The following is a 26230-nucleotide window of genomic DNA, read 5'->3' as shown; positions in this document are numbered from 1 at the left end:
AGCTCTTCAAATAACTTAATCTCTCATCATTAGAGTGTAGGGGCTCATTTACGAACTCTTAGGGGCTTAAACATCCTAAATAATCCTGGACATCCCTTAAAATACATACGTATAATCACTCCTAAGGTAAATCTTGGAGGCAACACGTAGCAAGTCGTACTATAAGTACACCTGCCTTTTGAGCAGAGTCAAGTCCGTCAATCTGCCGGAAGTCCTTCAAAAGGGAATTTGACATATCCTAAAAATCTCTAGACTGTATTTCACCATAATTGCCCAATATTTCTGTTTTCACCGCTCATTATTACTGGGTTCTTAAAAGAAGGCCTCTTTGTTCCACTGCGGCTAGTTGCGGATACCAGTTGTGAGAAAGCCTCTCCCAATGTGATCCCCTGCTACTAGACACGAAAGCCTGTTAAGCGAAGGCTTCTTCTATTCCATCCACAACCATTTGAACCATTTGAATGTTTCCTGCACATTTGAACAATTTAAGTCACCATTATTTTTAAAAAGCACTCATGTATTTTCACTTCGGAGAAGTGACCAGTCGGTACAGTTCTAAAGAAGACCCCAATAATCCATTATTTCTTAACTTTTGTATGACGAATATAGAAATTGAAATGTCTGTCCAAAAACGTTGGCAACTTTGAACATTGGACAGCTTATTTCACCTTAATTTGAGTAGGGCGTTTGGTTGTTTGTGACACGTATGATGGTGAGGAATTGTGTCTTAGGCTGGTTTTTAACAATCCACTTGTCCCTGGTGACGGCATGGTATTTACCAGGGATATCACCGATCAATTATTGTCCACCACCGGTCGATAGTGAAAGTAACTGCAAGGTATGTGTCAGCATGTTTCTACTTTTTTTTAGAGTGAGATTACTTTACTCGTTAATAAGTTGACTTCAAAGAAGTCGTTTATCTCTTTCCGCTATGACTCGTAAGTCCTCACCACAAGTTTTTTCACCTACCTATTTTCTTGTTTTCTTTTCAACCGAATATTAATTAGTATTCGGTTTCACGCAACTGTATTCGGTCCCTGATTGAGTTCATGATTTAGCTAAGTTTTTAAAAGTCAAATGCACAAGGCATCTAACGGTGAGAGTGTCCTAGCTGTGACTTTTTTTGTGGAGCAAAATAGTGGTTTTCGCGTCTTAATTTACTCAATCTAATTGCAGCTAGATCGATCGTAACAGGTCACTGTGTGTTTGTAACTATTGATTTCGATGAAGGGATGATGTGCGGTTGATATTCATACAGTCGTAAACTGCTGACTCTGTTACGAAAGGTATTCGCCTTGTCAGCTCAAAAATACATTGTGCTTGATGCATTTGACATTGGTCAGTTGACAATGGTGAATTACTCAACGACGAACCTTCGGGAACTCTTATACTGTTAGTGGTTTTCGGAACATCTAACCAGCAACCGAAAACTGAGTAGTAGATACTGACTGTTTATTCTTGCAAGTACGAAACATGTTCGGTCAACCTGATAGATTTGTTTATAAACCGTAGTATTTCTCTACTAGAATTCAGTGTTTACATTTTGTTCAGGTCGTTTATCTGCGATTTAGGATTATTTATAATAGGAGAATGATAAGAGACTATTGGAAGTTATTTGATACACATAGTTACCTTTATTATCCTAAAGAAAGTAAGAACGAAAATTGGTGCAGAATTATTTATTTGGATAATTTCAACTTCGTATAGATGTTAATGGATACTGAGTGAACATCTGAGACTGGAGTCTGTCATTTGAAGTCACATTTCTTGCAATGTAGTCCCTGCGTATAGGTGGCAGTCATAATACTGTATATATGTGGGTTCAATTTTTGCTAATTGATGAGACTTGGAATTTGTCGCTAGATTTCCTTGAACTGCACTAACAAGTTACGAGCGTCTATTTTTCCGAATTTTTTGAGTTCACTAGTGCAGTAGTACTACTTTAGGTTCACTCGAAATCCCACCTTGTCGTCCAACTGACGATGATATGAGTTCTAATCAGGTTGTTAAACCTTGTCTTTAAACGAATAATCTCCATTATTAGTTAGCAAAATATTTCGCATTTTTGCATATCATTCTCATATCTGACTGTGTAAACTCAACCCTAAGACTCCTTGTACCACCTCTCACTGTCATATCTAAACCGGTAATAACGCATAATATGAGCTTCAAAAAAGGATCATAAGTTTGGACGGATATATCATCACTATTCTTGAGGGACCAGGTTTTCCATGTAGGTTTATTTTTTATCCGCTTATGCTAGCAGGTAGTTATCATGTCTTACCCACAAATGCTTTCATTCATTTTACTCCCAGATATGCAGAATCCGTCTTCTAATACTCCAGATCAGTGTTGTGTAGATTCTATTTCTGTCGTTGAAGAACAGACTACCTCCAAGATAAATTGACTCATCTCTCCGTTTTATCAAACTTAAAGTATCTACTGTTACATTTTACATCTAAACTAATTTTGTGGAGTTGTGACTTTTTCATAATATCCTATATTTTGTGCCACAATCAACAAACAAACGGTATTTCTGGGTAGGCTTTTAAAGTATGGATAGTCAGATAGGAAGTGTTTGTGCGGTGCACCTTTAGCTTGTGTGTTTTAAGTTGTGATATTTCAAACATTTAGTCCCAAGCTTTATCACTAAGATATTCCAACAGATTACTGAAAGTCCATTGTTTGATGGATGCACTGCTTTCAATACTTGGTAATCACTTGTAATATAAAAATATATGTTCACCATATACGTACAAAAGGACTTCACTAACTGATACGTTTGCGAAACGGCGATAACTCTGAAGACAACCGTAGTGTATACAACAACTTTCCTCTCTTCTAACTCCAGCTACTGCAAAAGACATTTTGTAAGAGATTTACTAAGATACCAAATAAGATTAATTTACATTCACGTTAATTCGATTACGTATCGATTGATTTCAATGATTATTAATTACAGTACGTATCGACCAAGCAGTCATCACTTAAACGAAAAATAACATTGAGTTAATTAGTACGATGAAACCCTTTATAAATCAATAAACCAACTTCATACGAAACGAATCAATACACATTGAAATGAAATAAAAGCAGAGGCATAAAATTCACTCTAAATGTGAATTTTAAAATTGATTTGGTTGATCCTAGCATCTCTAACACTGCCTTATCAATAGTTAATGCGTCTCGTAGTTCGTGACCATGTTTATTTATTTCTACACAACCGTCTTAGTATACGATTAACAGGTTTTGAATGTTCTGGAACATATACTCATAAGAGACACGCATGTACTTCGGAGAGACTTATCATTCTAAAACGTTCGTCTTAACGAAGCTCCGCTTTGTAGAAATTTGAAGGTATTTTGTAGGATATCTTCATAAACTTATACCGAAGATAATACTACAAACCAAGTGGGGATATCAACCTTGTGAAATTATGATTGGACTATAAATATAATGGGATTATCAAAGCATGATCGTAGTGATAGATTGTTTATTATTCAAAGTAACCCTGGGTTATGCCGCTCGTTATTTGATAACATTTGATTTATTCGATTGTAGCCTAAAACAGAACTTCATATTTTGGCATTTTGAACGAAGTGTTGTTAGCGGTCATCTTATCCAGGGGTTTACTCATGGGAATCCTATCGGTTGTAAATCACGTCATAGCGGTACAAACATGTATCAATCCAAGTTGTCACATTTCATTTCAGCATAATGTTAAGTTAAGAACGACTTATTTTTGTGTTTATACGTCATGGTTCACAATGGCAGTGAATTTTTTCTTCATCGGTAGTTCTGTTGATATATCTGATTACAAATATTTTGGTGATGGGCTGAAAAAAACCAATTACTAATTGCTAAAATCAACAGCACTAGTCTGTTGAGTGTACATCATGGTTTATGTAACTAACCCGGAACTCACCACTTCCTTGCGTATTTATCTTGTTGGATTCCCTTTAATTAAAGATAAATTCTTATTTCTGGACTTTCATTTATAGAATAAGCGAGGATTCAGTAGATAAACACAAATGCGCCTTATACCTAAATCAGGATCTTCATAGTCAATATGCACGTAGAAATCATTTTTTACCTCAATTTTTTTCAGATAAGGTCAAACAATTTTAAGACTGCTTTGGTAAGCGGTGACCAAATTCGATGCTTGCAGTGGATGAAACATCAAGAATATTTTCCCGTGATAGTATGCAGATAATCCGAATGAGTTATGTACATCGCCAACATACAGTTCATTAGAGAGTTTAGCTAGAATTTTTGTTCAGATGTAAACAGTAAACTTTTGAAGCCTGGTTTTGTGTAGGAGTCTATGTTTCAGGAACCTCATCAGCGCTCGTCTTATAAAGCTGTTTGTTGTTTCTCGCGTTTCATTATATTTTCTAGTCGGACTCTTGATTTTATCTTTTACTACGTTTCAATTTTAGGTTTGATTTCTGCAGTTTGTCTTCAGAGCCATCTCCTGTCGAAAATCTCGGTCAGGTGGTCTTTGGAGAACGTCTATCACCATCGAGTTATGAGGTGATAATATTTTTATAGTGATGGATTCACTTTATCCTAAAATCTTAGTTTTTCTGTAAGCTGTTATTTTTGTCTAGGATTCCGACTTTGCTTAGATTAACAGCACGTTAGATAGTATGTAAGTTCTTCGTGATCATGCACCAGTAAATTCATATTAGAATTTTGCGTAACTGTGCACTCTATGAATCTCCACTCTCGCTACTAGTACAAAGGAAAACGTATGACCAATGAATGTGGGAAATATGATCATTTTTAGTTTTTGGGTTCTATCTCAATAACTAAGCACTTGTTTCTTTAATAGGCTTTGAGCTATACCATTTGTGTGAAGACAAAATATAGAAGTCCTCATAGTGAATTAAAGGAGTGTAATTTGACCCCGACGCACAATGCTTGAAAATAGTATACTTGTAAAAATGAATCGTAGTCCCACTATCAGTTTTGAACCAGACGTAAAAATAGGAAACGCACGTAGTTGTTGCCTCACTGCTGTAGTTATTGCAATACACGCGTGTTAACAAACGAAGAACACAATAAAATTACTAGTAGTAGATTATTGTATGTCATCAACGTAAGGGTAAGACCAAATGGTACCTTATGAGGATTTCTGAAGCAAATGTGCTGGAATAAACTTCAGCAAGCCAGCTACTTCTTGTTGCTTGTACGGTGGATGACAATATATCAGTCAGTCAGCTACAACGTAGGATTAGGCACATATATGCATCGGTCCAAGTTGCCATACCTCATTAGCATAACAAGATGAACACAAAATTCATAGAAGTAGTTACTTGAATGGTAGTAATCTATAAAAGAAGGATTGCATATAAGAATATAATACAGGAAGAAAGAATTAGTTTGTAGAAATTTTAATTTCACGGTTTGAGGGAAGTCAAACAGTGTATCCACCTACACCATTGTGATCGATTTTGAAGCATGTCACCCAGAATCTCCAACCATTGGTTACGATAGTCACACGGACCCCAACCAAGTAGTCCGCATCTTTACAAAGCATAGTTGTCAAACATGTATGAAGTTTGAATGCAAAAATATCGTCCACCCTATCAACCCTTCTAATCCTGGAAGCAACACAAATATCTTCGGCATAAGTTGGGAACGCCCTATCTAAGATCATTCTCCATATTAGCCGTCTTCTGTGGAAGTCTATTACCACGCTGATTAACTTCATCGCAATGTATTTGGAATTAGATATCTCATCCGGCCGTCTTCTTCAAGATTTATGACGTGATTAGGAAATTAGTAAAACCATCAAATATAACATACTCGTTGCAACTATCCAAAGTGAATACCCAGTCATATTTTTAAAATCCAGCTATTGTGATCTACAACTTACCAAGCAAGATATACTTATAAATAATATGCCATACCCAACATCTATATTACTTACACTGGGAACTCTAGTTTCAAATACCTTTTTAAAGACTTTGGCAAGTAAGCTTATCTAAATGATTCTCACTGTAGTTATTGTGGTAAATCCATATGTGCATACAGTACGTTTTATAGGCCAAGTGGTTTCTTACATAGTTATTCAAAGACTACAATTAAGTTCCTAAGTCACCTGCCAGGGACTGTCTTAAGGCTGCATTTCAATTTAAGGTTTGCATTAATCTGTTATGAGTACACTGATTATCATTGTTGTCATGCATAGTCCTTTGGAAGAGAGCAGTAAAACTCACTATGTCCTCAAATAATACCAGTGGAACTACAGCAGTGACTTCAAAAGGAGAATAATTTCTGATCCAACTAGTAACTGGAGTTAAATATTTTTGAATATATGACATTATTAGATATGTTGTCATATTCAGTTAATTTTAAAGATCATAAACACTTGAAAGTATCCATAGTCTTTATGTGTAAAACATTAATTCCCACATAGTGGCTATCGGATTTTAGGTAGTTAACATATGCAGTACTACATACGTACGTTGGCTACTGAGCCACATTTCCTCGCAATAGTTAACCTAAATTCACTTATCTAGTAATCAACAGGGATTGTGTGTTGGAAACTCAAGATAATCTTTTTTCCCATGTTAAAAGTTTCGAACCTTTTTCTTACATTTTAGATCATATTTGGCAAAGAAGAGACATGTAAAGTCCTTTGTTCGAAAAAATATTCACATACTGACTACAAGAAATATTTATTTATTACCAAGGCTATTATGATGGGCTATGAGCACCATTGGTAAGGTATTTAAGTGTTTTTTCTACGATAGTATCACTGTGAAATTACACTTGTCACTAATCCTTACATAAATTGTGTGACTTAAAGCTAAATATACAAATTTTTACTTGAGCTGACTGTAAATCTCTCCCAAGATATTGCGTTTTATGATTCTAATATTTGAATTCCATTCCTAGTCTCATAGTTGTCATTCAAATTGTTGTACAATAAAAGTTTGTCTTATTTTTCCGTTAGGATCAGTGCCTACTGCAAATATATATAGCCTTCTATCGATAATTTAGTTTTTTGTCATTTACACGAGCTAACACACACTCAACAACCGGTTAATAGAAATTTTATTGTTCATTAAAATACAGTTCAGACAAAAAGTAGTACTCCTACATTTACAAGTATTATAGAAGGAATGCTTCGTGATCATAATTCTCAATTGTTTATTTTTTGCAGCTGACATTTAACTGTAAATTTTAATTAAAAACATGAATGTTGGCATTCATTAATCTATATCTATTCGATCATTACTTGATACCGTGTTCCATGCACATACAACAAAACCTGTTTTCATTTCAGGGTTATAGATAACTTACCAGTTACAGTTTGTGTTCAAACTGTAGGCGGAAAAAAGTATTGTAAAACTTCTATTCCACTTGGATGCTTTGAAGGTAATCAGGATAAATTGGATTCTGTGTGTTTAGGAATAGTAAGTTACGGTTTTAGTTACTCACTTGTTGTGTAATGATTTAAATTTTTGCTATGGATTTATCTTATAATTATATTATTACCATATATTAAATAGCTATGCATGTTCACCTTAGCGTGCTATTTTGATTGTTTTAAAATAGGTGAGATAGTTGTACCATTTAACTATTTTTATTGGACGTCGTGAGGTATTTCGTAATTTAATATGAGACGTTAATGGAAATGAAAGTAAGATGACAAAGCACGCATTCAAACCAACATTCAACACTATTGAGAGTCCACAAATATCCGTCAACAAAGTCTCTACAGGCCCAAAACTAGTCTGAAAACGTTTTATCCAATCACTTTTGAATAGAAGCTTCTCGAAAACATGAAAGAAAGGATTGTGTTGGGTTGGTGATATTGCTTACATATTTAGTGCGTTTCCGGGAGCTTTCGGTGTAAAAGTCATAAAAAGCCTTATAAATACTTTTTTGATGTACATAGATTAACCTTAGAGCAAGGCTTTTACTCATATAGAAGCGGATGGAAGTTCAGTAACAACCATTCAAGCAACTGACGTATCAAACATCTATCTATTTTCTCCATAATAAGGAATTTTATGTATCCAGGTAATGGCTTGTGAGATGCTAGAATCTTATTAAATGGAAAAAGTATCAGAATGTGAATTAGTTAATTATGGTATTTTTACTTGTTCTATGATTACCTATCCACAACAGACATCTTGTTACTCAACATTTAATCTCTCTTGACTCTTTTGAACATTCTTAAAGACATTTCAGAAGTTTATTCCACTGATTGCTTTTCTTCCTCTTTTCTGTCTCGAGGTTTTATAATTGACAGTAACTTAAAAAGATCTGATTATTTCGGCTGTTCTGTTACTTGATGCGCAATTAAGATCTAAGTTTTTACACTTTCAGTTACCATTTATGCAGTGTAAAAATTTCGGTGTAGAGCTGTTTGGTAAGCTTAGGATGGCAGTCTGTGGATAGACAAGTTGGAAACTAACAAGCGATCTTCACTGTTTAGGATTATTGTGTTAGTTTCTTCATTTGATCCTTCTGAAATCAAGCGTTTCTGCATTATAGTTGGTGCCAATTGTATGGATTGTATAAGAATGGATGCCTTTCGTTTTTCATGGGAATTATATACATATATTTATTACAACATTAAGTTACAGCTTATAATATTTTCAACCTTTTACTGTTTTCACCCTGGATACTATTCAATGTAATGTATAGAAGAAGCTCAGAAGGTTTTTCGTTATCAATTGTGTCACCTTTATTTTCATTCGTATATCGGATTCAATAGAATTCTTCAAGCCTAGCAAAAAAATAAATGTCACCAGATGATGGTTTGCAGAAAGAGCATTAGTGTTCATTATTATTAATATTCATATTGCACTCACTAATTTGTTGCTCATTAGTGTATAAATTCTTTTCAGTTTGCTCATCTATTGTGATATTCGTTAAGGTTGTCCGCCTTCTCCGTTTTTGTTTAACTTTGCAATATTACTTACTTACGCCTGTTACTCCTCGTGAAGGGGCATAGGCCACCCACCAGCACTCTCCATCCAACCGATCTCGAAGTTGAGCGTCTACTGCGTCTTTCATCCGGTTCAGCAACCCTGTTAAGACTTTCCCTTGTACTGACAGTAATGTGATGCCTCTTTATTTTTCACATTTGCTCAGATTTCCTGTCTTTGGAATCTTGATGAGGTGTCCTTCTTCCCAGTCCATCGGCACTTGTTCCTCCTCACAAATTGTCTTGAGTAGAAGGTGAAGCATGTTTGTAGTTACTTCGATGTCTGACTTCAGTACTTCAGCTGTTATATTGTCAGGTCCTGCTGCTTTCCCACTCTTGATTTGTCTGATGACCATCCTGATTTCTTCCATCGTTGGTGGATTGACATCTATAGGAAGATCTGTGTGTGCTGCCTCGATGTCCGGTGGATTCATTGGAGCCGGCCTATTGAAAAGTTCCTCAAAGTACTCTACTAATCTGTTCCGCTGTTCTTGAATTTCAGTGATTGGCCTGCTCTCTTTGTCCTTGACCGGTCTCTCTGGTCTACTATATTTCCCTGCTAGTTTCTTCGTTGTACCATAAAGCTTTTTCGTATTTTCTTCCTAGCAGTTTTTTCCACCATCGTTGCTAGTTCTTCCACGTATTTCTGCTTATCGGCTTTAATGCTCTTCTTCACTTGCTTGTTTGCTTCTGTGTTTTCGGCTTGTGCTTGGACTTTCTCTGCTCGTGTTCGGCTGTTGTTAATTGTTGTCTTCTTCTTTTCTTTGATCTTGTCCAGTGTTTCTACAGAGATCCATTCCTTATGATGATGCTTCTTGAGGCCAGAACCTCTTGACACGTTGAAGTTAATGCTTCTTTGATACTTTTCCAGTTGTCCTCCATAGTAGTTTCTTCTTCCTTCAGTAGATCTTGTAAGGCTTGGAACCTATTGTTGAGAGCTATCTTGAATTCGTTGAGTTTGTTAGTATCTCGAAGGAAGGCTGTATTGAACCTTTGTAGTGCTGTTTGTCCAGTTGTCCAGTTCTTCTTTAGCTTCAGTTTTAAATTGGCCACAACTAGGTGGTGATCTGAAGCTATGTCAACTTCTCTCCTGGTTTTCACATCTTCCATTGTCCTTCGGAAGTTTTTATTGATGCAAGTATGATGTATCTGGTTCTCTGTGGTGTGGTCCGGTGAGATCCATGTAGCTTTGTGCATACGTTTGTGTGGAAATATTGTGCCTCCTATGACCGATTTGTTAAATGCACACAGATTTGCAAATCTTTCCCCATTTTCGTTTATCTCACCCAGTCCATGTCGTCCCATGATATCTTCATATCCGGTGTTGTCTATTCCGACTTGGGCGTTTAGATCACCCATCAGAATGGTGAGGTCCTTTCTTGGGCACTTCTCTATGATTGAATGCAGCCTATCGTAGAACTGATCTTTATCGTCGTCATTGCTGTCATTGGTGGGTGCTCTAAGCAGACTAGATTTGATATTTTTAAGGGCATGTGTATCCGGTATATTAAACACAATTGCATTGCTAGATCGTCTTATTCTTTCAATGGTGGATGCATAACACTGGATAACATTCATTGTCATTTCCTCCTTTGTTTTCAATGATGCTTTGATGGTTCTGGATCCGTGAGACTCCTATCCCACAAGTGCGTTTCGTGTTGCTTTGGACAGCATTAGAGCAACTCCCTGAGTGTGCGGAGCATCTTCCTCTTCATGACGGGAGTATAGTAGCATCTCTCCCGTATTTAGCCTTTGTTGTCTAGCTTGGATCCAATGGGTTCCGCTGATTCCCAGTACTGCCAGTTTGTATCTCCTCATTTCCATTGCTATTTGACTGGTCTTCCCGGTCTCCCACATTGTTCGGACGTTACATGTACCTATAAAAATTGTTACTCTGGTTGTAAGAAGGAACATCGGCCTCGTGGCTTCCGAAGGAACTCGGCTTTCACCATGAGGCATCATAGTTCTAAATGAAGGCCTTTTGACTCCCAGGGCAGAGTTTACGTGGTCTGAATTGTTTTTTCTGGTTAGCGTTTTTTAATGAGTTAGTTTTCTACGGAATGGGTCGCTAACCCCATGTCCAACCCTCCTCTTTACCTGGGCTTGGGACCGGCAGTAACTCTGGAAGAGCTACAGGCGTTTTTGTCACATACATTGTGTCATAAATCACACTTATCGTCTGACTTTTCAGGGGTTAGTCTCCTGTCAGGAGATTCACTTGTTGACCTAGAGTACGCAGGTGATATGGTTCTATCTGATGAAGACGTTGAAAAATTACAAGATCTTATGAATGCGTAAAGTAACAATGTGAGCATGTTTGTAATGTGATTTTCTCCCACTAAATGCAAAATATTGCTTCGGAATTTGTGTACGTCAATGTCTGAATTCGATGATAAGGAATGAAGTAGTTGAGCGTGTCAACCGTCTCGCTTATGTTATAAGTCTCAACCCTACTGGATTAGTGTCTGACGAAGTCTCGGTTCACCTTTGACGGCTTGGATCACTTGAGATGTAAGGGAGTTATTCATTTACCCTTTACGGAACGGTCTTGTTGCACAGCACTTCACTCCGTTCTACTTTATGGCTTTAAAATTTAGTTTTTGGGACAATATTCGTAGGTTATAAGTATTTAGTCATAGGCGTTTTCGAAACATCGCTCGTATATTTTGGGACCACTTGGTGAGCAATGCTGAGTTTAAACGTAGGGTACTGGATAAAGATGGTAAGTCGGGTGATACAGTAGTACATCTTCACCAACTGAGGTGGTTTGAACATATTTTGCTTGTGCCTGCCCACCACCAACCTCGGCGGGCGATGTTATCTTTAGGAGCAGTCTGAAACAATGTTAGTGGTGGCCAATTCAAGATTTGGCATCAGTCCGTGAAATGTTTGACTATTGGGCTGAGCCATGTAGATAGATGAAGATTACCTGTTTGGGATCCGCCTGATTATCATAACCAATGGCTAAAAACTTTAGTCGACATGCATTAGAATCGTTTGCAATAGCTTAGGTGCATTCGCTCTTTGTTTTCCTTTAGATTCCAAGCTTTTTCATTCCTACTAAATTTATTTTTGAATTATTTCACTAATTTAAATTTTCTCGAATTATATCTTCGATGTCTTGTCTTTTCTATTACCACTAGTACTGTTACTACCTTTATTACTCCGGAATTCGCCCTGAAAACTTGTAATGGGATGTGAAAGCATAAACCTGTGCACACATGCGGCAGGTTGTACGTTGCATCTAAATGATTGATTTACTGTGATAAATTAAACCATAATACCCAAAGTCAGGTTAACCTTACTCCTTGAGCTATCACAAAAGTTTTAGCTTTGTAAATAATAGTTCCAGTTTTTTGTCTGGAAACACATTTTTGTACTTAGTAACGACACGGAATATTTCGTTGCAATGTGCATTTTTGTCTCAATATTATCAGTGCAAAATCAAACGTATCTACAGACAGTATACGATCGTAAGAGATTATCAGGATTTAGTTGAAAAAATTCTCAACTTGTTGATTGAAGTTCGAAATCGTTGTTGGGTTAAATTTATCCGTCTTTAAGATGAAGTGGTGATACAAGACACAGTGTTTGTAAACATATTGGGATAATTTAATATCTGATAGGTAGATATTTACTTTGTTACAAGAGTAACCGCCACTCGTCGGCAGGCTGTGACTGCGCCAGCACTAAAATTCATTGTCATGTTTTCACAGGAGAATACGTTTATTGGTTGTCATCCGCTCAGTAAACGTATTTGATGGTTAGAAAATTGAGACGATATTGATTGTTCCATAAGTATTAAGCATCGAATTATTTTCTACATTTCATCATCTGATTTCTTTTTTTGCTTATACTTGGTTTCTTTTACTGGTTTTAGTATTGCTGTATTCAGTTTCTTACTCTCCCTTCAGTTGATTTCGTCTTATTGTGGTGATTTGAAATGTTATGATTCATACGTGCATTACATTTATATCAACTACTTTGAGTAGATTAACAATATTAGTTTAACCATCTTTACATTAAGATTTCCGACTGACTTAACGAACCCCATTCTTACAACCATTTCAGTTGACAAAACCTAATACCCCTCTTATCTTTAAGAAGCTGAGCTTGAGGTATTGGGTATTTAATATAACTTCGATTATGTTTTATTGGTGCTTACAAAATGATTTTCACATATAATATATGTTCTCTTTTCCAAACAGCCTTTGGCCAAACATCGTACGATCTTGTTGAATCATGTCAGTCTGCATATTGTCTATCATCCAGTTAAAGATTCATGGAGTAGGGCAGGAAATGTTAAAGCTGGACGTATTCTGTCAGTGATTGCCAGTCCTAGTAGGTAAGATATAAGGCTACTTATTATAAGTTGTTGTGATTTTATGTTTTGCACTTGAAGAAACCTCAGAAAAAATCCCATTTTCAAATTAAAATCTGATATTAATTTTGATCTTCGTTTTCCTCATTACTGTATTCTAATTATCAAGTGTTCCATCCGTTTTATTTATGAAAGCTTATTTATGAATGTATGGTTTATAAAATATTTGAACTGAGCTCTTTTTTCAAAGGACAGATTGTACTGTCCTTGTGATTCAGAAAAGATAAGTTGTTGAATGATCTTGTATGGAAGTGATTATGTCTTGCGATCACAGAATAGCATCACTATTGTCGTAGACCCGCTATTCTTTCATGTTTTATCACCGACTACATGAAACTGTATATAATGTGTTATCATTACTAAACCTTGTGATTAATTGAAAGTTGTTTATTGAATACATCTATTACTTGAGTTTTTATCCATTAAGTCACAGGTTCAGACCTCTATCCACGTTCGTTTTGGATACTCAATGTGTATCTCTAATCCTCATATGACCGGAGTATGGCTAAGAGTTGAGTGCACGAATTATGTATTAACTGAGTCAGAACATCTGTTGCTTGATGGTTTTGCATTTTTGAAGTTTAAACGTTGGACAGCGAAAGTCAATAGGTATGGAAGACCCACCTAGAGGAGTCGGAAAACTATCCAAACCAATGGTGCTCATGGGCTCCAAAATCCTGAAGGGACAAACAGCGTATGGTACTATATTTGCTCACCGGCTACTATGGAACTGCATCTCCTAACATCACTCCACTGCCTCGGGATGTTCCTCCTCAAGAAAACTATCTGCTTCGGTTTGGGCAACTGCACAGTATGCTAGTCCACACACATTCAATGATTTGTGTGGCGTATATTGTGGTATCATTTGTACCAGTATTTATGTGTTTAAGTAATCTGGCCAACATTTTCAGTCTGACGTTCATATATTTAAGTTTTTAATATCATTCATTTGTCACACTAATTATAAAGATGATGGCAATGTATTTCCGAATTTCACTCAAAAAATTACGCTATGCACTTCTAGGATAAGATATTAATCGGAGATTCTATCTCACCCGACTCACCTGATTTTTCCTTTCAATGCTACTTCACATGGCTTAACAATGACTTGTTATTGGTGTTGCGAAATACCAAGAAAGAAACACTAATGAATTTACTTGTGAATAAATTGAATGTTATATTGATTAAATCCAATCTCAGTTTCCCAGAAATCTTCTATTGGTCAGGCTTAATCTGTCAAATTTTCAATCAATTTTCAATGTAATTGTGTACACTTGCTTTTCTTCATGTTTTTTATATTTCCTATTCTTGAAATGGATATCAGTGGATACTTTTTGATTTACAGCTGCGTTATGTTCGTAATCTTCTCACATACCTTGTTTTATTTATTTATTTTATAGTATTGCTCATCCAAACAATGCACCGGATTGTACATCAAAGCAGTCATTAATACTCCCGTCTGATTTAAAGGATGAACTTAAAATAACTTACACATACAGCGTAACATTCGAAGTAAGTGGATTTATCAAAAATTGTATATGTATGTCTTCTAAAGCATAGTGTGACATAATGATACCGACTGACCTCCAGTCACAGGTTTGCAGGTTCGAACCCCATTTAGTCCATTTACTTTAATTTAAACAATTTTCCAGTGTTACTGATAATATTCATACAATATGTGTACAGGTTAAAGCCGAGTACAAAAACCTGTACATAGTTAACAAGTCACACTTGAAGAAAGACGCTAAAAGTAGACACGACAAAATGTCTGAAAGCACATATAGTGAGTAGTGATAAACTTTGTTTTGTTCATTTAATATTACTTTCTTGAAAGATTTTAGATTACGTTTTAACATTTCATAAAACATCAAGTCATTTAATTTTTACAACTTCATGAACTAATTCTATTTTAAGTTCTATTCCAACAGACTCGATTAGCGCAAGTGCGTACCACTCATGGAAGTCCATTCTGTGGTTTCACCTACTAATGATCTGTTTCTACTTTCTTCAGATACATTATTTAATTTTTCTAGTTATATTTTAAGTATGTGTATTTGCATGTTTAATCCAGTGTTTGTGGAGATTGGTTTTAATTTAAAGGTAGAGATATGTATTTCGTTACAGTTTATTATTGTTTGTGCTAAATAATATCTTCCAGGACTAAGTTCATTCTTTCATGTTCTTCCTCATTCAATATTATGTTCCAGCCTAGCGGTCTAAAGGGAGTACCGTGAGAACTGGGAGTCCTGGTTAGGGACTGATGACGAGTCCTGTACTTAGATTAGAGAACTGCTCATCGCTTTCTAGTTTTCGATGGTCCTCCAGATAATAATTCTATTACGAAAATTATCCTCAAATTTAACTGATCTATCTCATTGTTGATTTCACTTAAACTATAGGAGGATCTAACGCGTAAATGGTCATCTCGTTGGGATTATATTTTGGACACAATGCCTCAAAGTAACATTCAGTGGTTATCTATTTTGAATTCATGTGTGTTAACATTATTCCTTTCTGGTCTTCTTGCAACCATTCTTCTGCGTACACTACGTCGTGATATTGCTCGTTACACAGAACTTGAAAGCGCTGTAAGTGATATTTGTCCTGTCGTCCTTGCATATTTGGCCTCTTTTGTGCATACTATCCCATGTTGTATTTTCTACATTATTTAGACCGCTGTTCAAGAGGAATCTGGCTGGAAATTAGTTCACGGTGATGTATTTCGTCCGCCTAACTGGGGTATGCTTTTCTCAGTTGTTATTGGCTCAGGAGTTCAAATCTTTCAAATGTTATTGGTCACCCTATTTTTTGCATGTCTTGGATTTTTAAGTCCAGCCAATCGTGGTGCGTTGATGACTTGTGCTTTGGCTGTATTCGCTTGTTTAGGAGCTTCTTCAGGTAAAGTCGTAATATATTCTCAAGTATTCATTTTTTTTTAAAAAAAACAACTTATAGTTGTCAGTCACTTTTCAGTATAAAATGTTATAAGTTAAACGATAATATTTATGAACTGTGTTTAGTTGATCGATTTGTACATGTAAGGTAGTTAGTTATGTATAGGCGGTGACTTGCAAGTTCGACAATTACTGTATTTAGTTTGGTTTGATCAGTCGCTTAGACATATCACCAGCTGTTACAGACTCTATTACTCATATCAGGTTACACAAATATTTACTTGGTAAACGGATATGCCTGTTTCTATATCTGTCACTGTTGATTTTGTCGAATAGCTAGCGGACTTGTACTTGGTACTGGAAACCCAGAATCCAACGATGCGTCGGGAAAACACAAAAGCTGCTGATATGGATTTATTTGACCCCAGAAATAAATCGAAAGGATACATGAATACACTCCTTTTTTTATATATTGATGTTGTTCACACTTGATGTTAAGTTAAAAATTATCACACTTAAGGGAAAAACAGAGTTACTGCAAAAACCCAAGTTACGAATTTCACAAGGATTAAATGCAAAGATTGTCATACTGAAATGAATCAATGTTATAATGAAATAAATATCATACTGAAAATAAAACAAATATTACAAATAACAAAGATTATTATCATCTTATCGAATTAAAGACGGAAGTAATGCTGAACAAAAATCGCAATCAGTTAAATATACGATTTTGCATTGTATTTTTTCATATTACTTATTGCAAATTGCTCTGCTGAATCTAACTTCAAGATAAAATAGTACAAGCGGAACGACTAAACATCTGACAGGTGTTAACATTTATTCCCGAACAGTGTTCATTTGTCATTGAATTCTAAGCTGTCCATCGAAAAGTGAACCAACGTTATGAATGGTCTGAAATATCCATCCGTGTATGTTAGCTGTTCAGTAAATATGCGAGTTGAGATTATAAAAGCGTCAATTTGGGGCATATTAACCTTACCTACTTCAAAATATTCCCGTTTGTCGCAATACAAGCACTTTTTTGGGTTAATTTTTTACTGACTCCGCATGCAACCAGTTTTATAACTTCATATATAAAGGTAATCATTTGATCTATAGTTAAATTTGTGCTAAACGTACAATATACGAATTCCAACGCAGAATTATTTATCTATTTATTTGAGCACATAAATATTGGTACAAGGGGGCACCGAATTCATATGCACCACGCAAGTCACTTGATTTATGTGTGAGCGGTGATATTGCCCGGGTACCCAGACCGAAGCAGGTAGTTTTCTTACGGAGCCACATCCAGAGCCCTCAACCTAAAGGTCTAATCCACAAGGCAGTGGAGCAACGTCAGGAAATGCAGTCCCATAGTAGCCGGTGGCCAACGATTGGTTCATACGCCATTTGTCCCATCAGGATCCTGAAGCCCATGTGCACCACTGGTTTAGAATCAGGGTTCTCCAACTACCCTAAGTTGGCCCTCCGTGTTTGCCAACCCGGTTAGAGCGCCGGACATTCGATTTTCGTCCTCTCAATTCCGTAAACAACACCCCTGCCATGAGAAGTCAGTGGGACTTTCCTGGTAGTGACTCTATACGCGTGGCTATGTGAGAGCATTTTGGGGAGAGTGGACTCTCCTCAACCACAGTTGTGCTAGAGCATTTGGGGTAGAATTAATAGAGATACGATAATCTTTTAGTTAACCCACGTTTATGCTGTCCGTTCCAAGAGAGATAACTAGATGCGTTCATAGTTGAGTAACGGCCTGTGACAGTTCTCTCTATTCCTATTGTTTAAAATACTCGTGGAGTTCTTCAAAAGTTTGGCTCTTAATCTCCCTCACTGTATTACACTTTATCATCGAGTATTGTTCTGGAATGGAATTCATATACGATTTCTATGTATCCGTCAGTCAGTCAGTTACAATTTAGGACCAGACACATATATGCATCGGTCCAAGTTGTCATACCTCATTAGCATAACAAGATGAACACAAAATTCATAGAAGTAGTTACTTGAATGGTAGTAATCTATAAAAGAAGGATTGCATATAAGAATATAATACAGGAAGAAAGAATTAGTTTGTAGAAATTTTAATTTCACGGTTTGAGGGAAGTCAAACAGTGTATCCACCTACACCATTGTGATCGATTTTGAAGCATGTCACCCAGAATCTCCAACCATTGGTTACGATAGTCACACGGACCCCAATCAAGTAGTCTGCATCTACCAACATGGCTCAGACTAGAAGTTAGTGACTTCAAGCACTGATGCCAAGTTTTGGTTTGGCCGCCCCTATAACTTCCTTCCAACCGTCTGCAATATTAGTCAGCGTTGCGCGACGTGGTAGTCGGTGTTCAGTCATAAGTAACACTTGATTCAACAATCTCAGTCGATGAAGATTCACCACCTCATCAACTGATTTGCCATCATTCCCTAATATACAGCGTCTAACTTCACTATTACTTACGTTGTGATTCAAGCAGATGCGAGCAATATTTCTAAGATATCTATGATCAAATACTAGTAACATACGATTATCTTCTACTCTTAATGGCCACGTTTCGCAGCCGTAAAGTAGAACAGAGCGAACCACTGCACACTATACTTGTCCATTAATTGATAGACGGATATCTCGCCTTCGCCATAGGTGACATAAGTTGGCAAAAGCCAAACGAGCTTTCTGAATCCGTGCAAAGATTCCGTTAGACACCAACCCATTAGGGTTGGTCAAACTTCCAAGTGAAGTTTTCGACGCGTTCGACTACTTTACTCCTTATCCTTAGTTCAGGTGTTGACGCAAGCCAGTTCTGAAGTAACACTTTGCATTTAGAGGGGGGAAAACGCATTTCAAGCATTGTTTCTAAGTGCTTGTCATCAATCATGTGGACAAATTATTTGACTGCTGAAAAGAACAAGAGGTTATACACCATGAATGTTTTCACCAGTACAAGTGCTCGATGGTTATCTGGACCATCTATCATTTTTACAGCCTTCATGACGTTCACTGAAGTTTTTAATCCACGTTAAAAATCTGTTTCCTGCAATATGTTATCATAAGATATTTCGATATTTCGTGAAATTATTGAGTCACTATTCCATTTTATTCATTTTACTCTTTTATTTTACCTATAGGTTATGCTTCAGCTCGAATCTACAAATTTTTCGGCGGTTTGCGATGGAAAACTAATGTTATACTAACTGCAACAGTTTGTCCTGCCTTAGTTTTTTCAATGTTTCTTATTTTGAATGTCGCACTTTGGATTTTGGATAGTGCAACTGCTACTCCATTTGGCACTATAGTGGCACTTTTAGCACTTTGGCTTTGTGTTAGTCTACCCTTGTGTTTTCTTGGAGCATTCTTCGGTTTCAGGAAGCCAGTAAGTGTGGAGTAGTTCGATTATTTGTTACTCAATGTATAACCACTGACGAATATTCGTAAAATTTGAAGAAAATGAAATCCTTTCACTAAGTTTTAGTGTGATTTTGATCATGGCCAGAAATATAACCTACGACTCTCGTCTCGTTGCCCTGCTTTGACCAGTGTACCTATGCCTTAGTGCTTATGTTCCAACCGACACTCGTACGTTGTACCAATCACTTCAAATGTTAGCGCAATATCCATTAAGCTGCGTAGTTCAGTTGTTCACTAACTTGATCCGACGTTTAACATATTTATTATTTGTAAGTGGCTTATCCCTCCGGTAGTTAATATTTTGTTTGAATTTCGATCAGTCCTCTGTTTTAAGCTGTTAATCAGTGATCGATTGTTAATGATTTTTTTAACTTCAAACAGTTTCTAAAGAAAGTTTAGTTCTGATGTTTCGATATTTGATCTCAAAATGTGCTTATATTCTATTACTATGGAATGTAAGGAGCGGGAACTCAGTAGTTAGAGCTTTCAGCTTCCTGCCACTTAACCGATTGGTGGTTTAAACTCCTCTCTACCTACTTCAGCCCAGACAACTGCGGCTTCGCAATCGAAATGTTGCGCTAAGCCAATTACATAAATTATTTTCCCTTGGCAAATGAGGGGAAATTCGATTTAGAGGCTAAAGGTCTTGGGTCCTATGCAACGGTGACAAAGTTAGTGGACGAGCAATGCTCAGGAGTCCCATACCAGGATTAAACTACTAGTCAACGTCTCCTGGTTTTCTATGGTGGTCTAGCTAAGATCAGTTCGTTACCTAAACTACTAAAAAAATAATTCCAGTGGCGCATATGTATACCTTTGGTCCGGAACTTCCCTATCCGACTGGATAATTTATTTAGTATGTTTAATTTCATTTGCTGTTTTTTTAAATTAGTCTTTTATGTAAATTTATTTCTAGGTATTTGAAACTCCTGTTCGTACTAATCAAATACCACGACAAATACCTTATCAAACTTTCTATAGTAGACCGTTGACGGCATTTTTCATTGGTGGATTATTGCCGTTCAGTTGTATATTCATTCAATTATTTTTTATATTCAATAGCATATGGGGAGCACAATTTTACTATATGTTTGGTTTTCTATTCTTAGTTTTCATTATGCTGGTCATTACAATATCTGAGACATCTATACTAATGTGTTATTTTCAACTGTGTGGAGAGGTGGGTTTCTTGTTTATTTCACCACTAATTATTCAATATTTTTGTTTTTTTTCTTGGGAGAATATATATATACATATATACCGCACTTCTATTTTCTGCGGTGTACTAGCTAGTAGAAGTAGTTTTTGGGAGTTCAGTGTTGATGGAGTCCCAAAAAATTTCTCGTCAAGGTCCCCAAAGCTCAGAAACCTCAGGAAACATTTTATTGAATCGGCGTTGAATAGAATTTTTGCAGAAACACCTAAAAAATACAGAATCACGTACCACAGGTTTGATAAGATATTTACGTATGCTCTCACTATATTTAGTATGGTTCCGGAAATTTCTAGTAGTGCAATGTCAGGTGCAGTACTACAAACACCCTCGTTTTTCTTTACATAAACTAACCTTGGAGTAAAGCTTTCATTCGCATTTCGCGTCTTCTTTCTAGTGTTACAGTAGAAGTAGCTGAGGATATCAAAACGATAAACAATACAATTATCAATTATTACACAAGCTGCGTTATAAAAGGAAATAATATTGTCAACTGTTTAATTATCAGTCATTTTTTGATGATTCGATTTGATTTTAGTGTATTGTTTTTTTTGATCGACAGTTTAATTGAATAGACACTAATTCAAGGTTATCTAAGCCTTGTAAACTAACACACTCTTAAGTAATTACTGGGTTGTTCCCACAGTCTTTCTTATCTTCTGTGAACAGTAATTTTGAACTACATGCTGTTTCTAGTTGAAACATGTACAATGGATGTTCTTATAGGCTTTTGTGTACTTCATGTGGTGAGAGAGTGAATGTATACCAGAACCATCATTACTTTAGAACATCAAGATTTCTATTTGACCATATTGTAGTATTTTTCAAAGTCGTCTTATGTCTTAGTGGTCAACATACTAGTCATCGTAAGTTAATAAATGTATGCAAATTAGTTACACCTACTATTACAACTGAACAATGATTTCCGATTTAGATTTGAGTCCCTAATGCATTTGATAAACACAAAAATTTGGTCAAATTCACCAATCACATCACTAAGAAAACCGATGTCAGTAAAAGTTTATTAAGTTGACTACACATTGATTAACAGTATTTAAAGAATTATGGATAAGATATTTCGGAAACCAGTTTATTTGGTCAAGTACCGCAGAAACTAACTGAATCGCCATGCTCATCTTAATAAGTATTGGTCTTAAAAACAGTTTTGTTTAGGTATCGAAATTGGGTTATTTGAAAGGAATTGGCACTTCAAAGTAAATCGATTGTTCTGAAAGCGTGTGGTACATGTAATAATCTTTGAGGTATTAGTCTGCTACCAATAACTTCCAAAATACTGACTACCTTTAGATTGAAAGAATTGTACAAACCACATAAAAGACACTGACTTGATAGTATTATCCTTTCGTTTTTGCATCCTATATTTTTTACTGTTCATCATTTGAAGTAAGCTTTTTATATATCATAAATAATTGACATAGATTACTCATGTTCGTATTGAGGATGACGAAATTCAACTAACTCAATCAACATCGTTATCAATGACTAATATTTTTATTTATTTGAATACTGAATCTTAGTGGTTCTATCATTTCAGTATTAAATTCGACTCTTAGCGATACGGAGGGAGTACGAATCTCCGATTGTTAAAGAATCCTGATTGCATGATATGTGTTGTCCAGCGATATGTTGTGTCCGAGTAGTGAATGGCTGTTTACGAGAATAAACGTTTGACGTAAATCCCCGAATAATTCGAGTTAAAATATATAGCCATCTGTCAAAAGAAAAAGTTTTATGTTGTCAAATTTATGTAACAAAATAAAAATGATCAATTGTCACAGGCAATCGGATGAAATCACTTTTGCAGATCATTCACTCACTGTCCAATGAACCATGTCCAAACCAGCCGGTCATATCATTTAGGTGTACAATTCGTTTTCTCTCTTTGGTTTATCAATATCATTAAACATAAATATATGAAAAGAAAATTGTTTATCAAAATTGAAATTTGTTGTTGTATTCCGTTATAGGATTATCGCTGGTGGTGGCGTTCACTATATACAGGAGCTGGAACATCATTCTATTTATTTGTTTATTCCATTCATTATTTTGTGACACGTTTAGAATTTCAAGATGCAGTCTCGGCATTCCTTTATTTCGGTTATACAGCCATCATTTTATGGCTTAACTTTTTATTTACCAGTAAGCAAGTTGATCTTATCATATAATACGTACTTATTATCGAATACCTTTTTTATTTAAATGGCTCCCAGTTTTTAATTCGATCTGATGTAAGCTGGTACGATCGATGATCAACATGTTCTCGAAGCATGCACTGTTAACTGAAAGTGCGGTCGCTCAAGGAAATCTGTATCTTGATGTACAGTGTATATTGTAATTTACAAAATATTTCCAATGGTCAGTCCATCCATGAAATAAAATTCCTAGTCGTGTATCAACACTCCCGCCCTCGGTTAAGAAATGTAAATTCAAGAGCTTGTATCATTTTTATATAGTACCTCATGTTTGATAAATTAGACTATTATACATAGTGTTGCTCACGTAAGCTTAGTTTACATTATTTTGACTTATCATCATAATATAGCCATCGATTTCTTTGTTAGTTATCATTGAACCAAGTTGTTTCCTGTGATAATAATCATAATAGCAATTTTTCGTGGTTGTTTTGTCCCACGTGTTCCCACATCTAACTCATTGATTACATGGTTTTTGAATGAATTACTATTGTGTATTAAAGAGTTGACTGGATATCCTTATTCAGCAGTCTATGTCCCACGAGGGGTAATTAAGTGTTAGATATAAAATTAGGACTGTGTATTCACAAGAATGTAGTCTTATCACCGAGTTACTTGCTTTATCCAACAACTCATTTTGGTCCCGTATTCCAGTATGTGATACTGCTGGTTGTTAACTTAGAGTTTGTTTTTCATACTAGACAGTTGTGAAGCTTAGTGGTTCAGTGATTGAAACAGTTGTGATTTAACCATTAGGTCACTTGTTTAACACTTACTTCATTTGGACAGTCGAATATCCTTTATGTAAAGTCGATTACATCACAGCCCATAATTGATTAGAAGTTGCACTTAGATTTCAATGCGACTTTAGCAAGGGGGATATGAACACTTGTTATTGACTATTATTCCCCCATTTTTCTATTCTTAGATTATATCGGTTACCAATTATCAGTATTTCTAGTGGCTGAATTTTATATGCTGTTCGACAGCATTCTAAAAATATTTACTCTTGTTATTATCTTCGTCAGGTTCTATTGGCTTTTACGCGTGTTTCTGGTTTGTTCGAAAAATTTACGGAGTTGTAAAAGTCGACTAAAATGGTGAACTAGTGTGAAAAAGCCCCTGAAAAACAATTTTTTCATTGGAGAATGAAAAGAAAGACATATCTTTTGTTAACAAATCAAACATTATGCGATATATTGTACCGCCGGTTGTTTTTTTCGAAACAGTGTTCATTTTTTTTTTCCTGTTTTTGTATATTTTCATTCCTGCATTGTATGATTGTTACACATTGTTACTATCATTACTATCACCGTTTATTATGATTGTGTTTGTGCTTATGTTCCTTATTTAAGCACTCATACACATTAATGCATCAACTATATAGATATAGCACATTCACTGTTTCTTTCTTGGTTCTTTCGTCATATATTCTGAGGCAAAAATCGTACATCTTATAATAAACACTATACATTTCTATATTTTTAAGTTATTTTGTTCATACTAATCGAGTTAACAATCGTGGTGATTTATATCACCCTCTGTGATACATATATATAATACATTGCACGAAAGTAATTATTATTTAATTCTTTAACAAGTTCATTCTTAGCTACCTAACTTGGGGCTGTATGTTACCTAGTGTGGGAGCAGACTGAAAGATAGTTTGGGGTATAGTCAAACCAAGGTTTCGGACCAGGCCATGAAGTTATTGACTATTTTACTGAGCTATGTAATTAAATGCAACCTATCTGGTTGGAGTTCATGGGACTATGGTAACCAATGGTTAATGATGTGGCCCAGAATCGTCCACAATTGCCCAGGCACACTAATTATTTGTCTACTCTTATTTCCGGAATCCTGAATTTTTCTTTATACCTTTTTGTTTCTTTTCTTTTCGAACTTCCAATCTTCTCTATTACTACTATTACATCACTTCTACTACTCTGAGATTTGTCTGGGTTTCTGTCTTGCAATGTTAATATTAGTGTGGCATGAATCAACACTCATGTGTCAAGTTGTAAAATGTATATGACTGACTGACGCAATAATGTCTATCCGCGCTTGCTTCTACGTTTGTAGGTTGTTGGAATTTCTTGTTGTATCACGTTATACTACTGTTTACTTGATTTACGGAGGAATAAACTATATACGCTCAAACAAATGGAATACACCGGTCATTTAAGTCATTGGGTGTTCGACTGAACTTTGTTGTTTAGGGTAGACTTCTTAGATAGGATCTCCGTGATGATAGTCGTCTATGATTGGGGAAGTTGGCTATGATAATCTAAGACGTATCCCATTTATTTTCTGATTTCTAAATCTTGAGTTTAAAGTTAGTACTTCAATATCATCCGATACTATAACAGTATGTTAATGTTTTATGTCTAGCTTCTCGTCACATTTGATATCATTTAACCTGCTGTTTCGTATCATGTTGCTTTTTTTGCTGTGATGATTTTGAGTGTAGTGACTGGTCCATTACTCTTGGCTGACTATTTCTTAGGAATCAATCTTTGGGCCACTAAGTCCTGGGTTCGAATTCCCTTCTACTTCAATTTAAACAACCAGGTAGTATGATTACCCGTCACATTTACAGTATGGTTCATACTTAATTAGCCAATACGCTATTATTATATCCTGTAATCATGTCAAGTTGGTGGGACAAGTATAGTGTAGGAACGAACTTATAAAAACTCCGACGAATTCCCGATTACTTTCTAGACAATTAGAGAACAAATTTTGTAAGTAAAGTTTATGGAAGTAAAATAGTAATATTGCCATGTGCAAAGAGATTTGACATAATAAATCTGTTAATGTCCTCTACAGTTTACTCTGAAAAATATATAAACTCGTCTTGATGGGCATAGATTGTTCATATTCTCGAACCTTTAAATGGTCAAACAAATTTCCAAGGGTCCCAAAATAGTTCTTGGTTAGGGCTGCGGTTTTCATCACGAATAGACATCAGTTACAAAATAGAAATTTCTTGTAGCCACATGGACGGATGAAGTTCGCTCAAAAATACAAGAAGCACTCTGATTAGTTCTTCCATAAAGCGTAGTGCCACTAGGTTAAGGATTGTTTCAGGATCAAGGATTTAGAATAAGAATTTGTAGATAGTGTCCATTTGCCAGCATTAGGGATTTGAG

At 35.8% G+C, this 26230-nt stretch overlaps 1 protein-coding gene across 2 annotated transcripts; it reads left to right on the top strand.

Moving 5' to 3' along the window:
* Positions 1-501: 501 nt before the first annotated feature.
* TM9SF2_1 (transmembrane 9 super member 2) lies at positions 502-24673 on the top strand (the record flags this gene model as incomplete). Of its 2 annotated transcripts, XM_012942424.3 has the most annotated exons (13): positions 502-838; positions 871-938; positions 4440-4533; positions 6612-6730; positions 7298-7427; positions 13159-13295; positions 14732-14843; positions 15731-15919; positions 16004-16229; positions 19373-19617; positions 20569-20832; positions 22854-23025; positions 24107-24174. In XM_012942424.3, the coding sequence occupies exons 1-13, from the start codon at positions 707-709 to the stop codon at positions 24172-24174; spliced, it is 1956 nt and encodes a 651-aa protein (XP_012797878.2). In that variant the 5' UTR covers positions 502-706. The 2 variants fall into 2 exon arrangements, with proteins under 2 accessions (XP_012797878.2, XP_051073200.1); XM_051210734.1 differs by lacking the exon at positions 871-938 and having other exon boundaries at positions 24107-24673.
* Between the last annotated feature and the right edge of the window lie 1557 nt (positions 24674-26230).

This window comes from Schistosoma haematobium, chromosome 1 (genome assembly GCF_000699445.3).
Source record: "Schistosoma haematobium chromosome 1, whole genome shotgun sequence".
NCBI lineage: Eukaryota > Metazoa > Platyhelminthes > Trematoda > Strigeidida > Schistosomatidae > Schistosoma > Schistosoma haematobium.
This window is presented reverse-complemented; position numbering and strand designations above follow the sequence as displayed.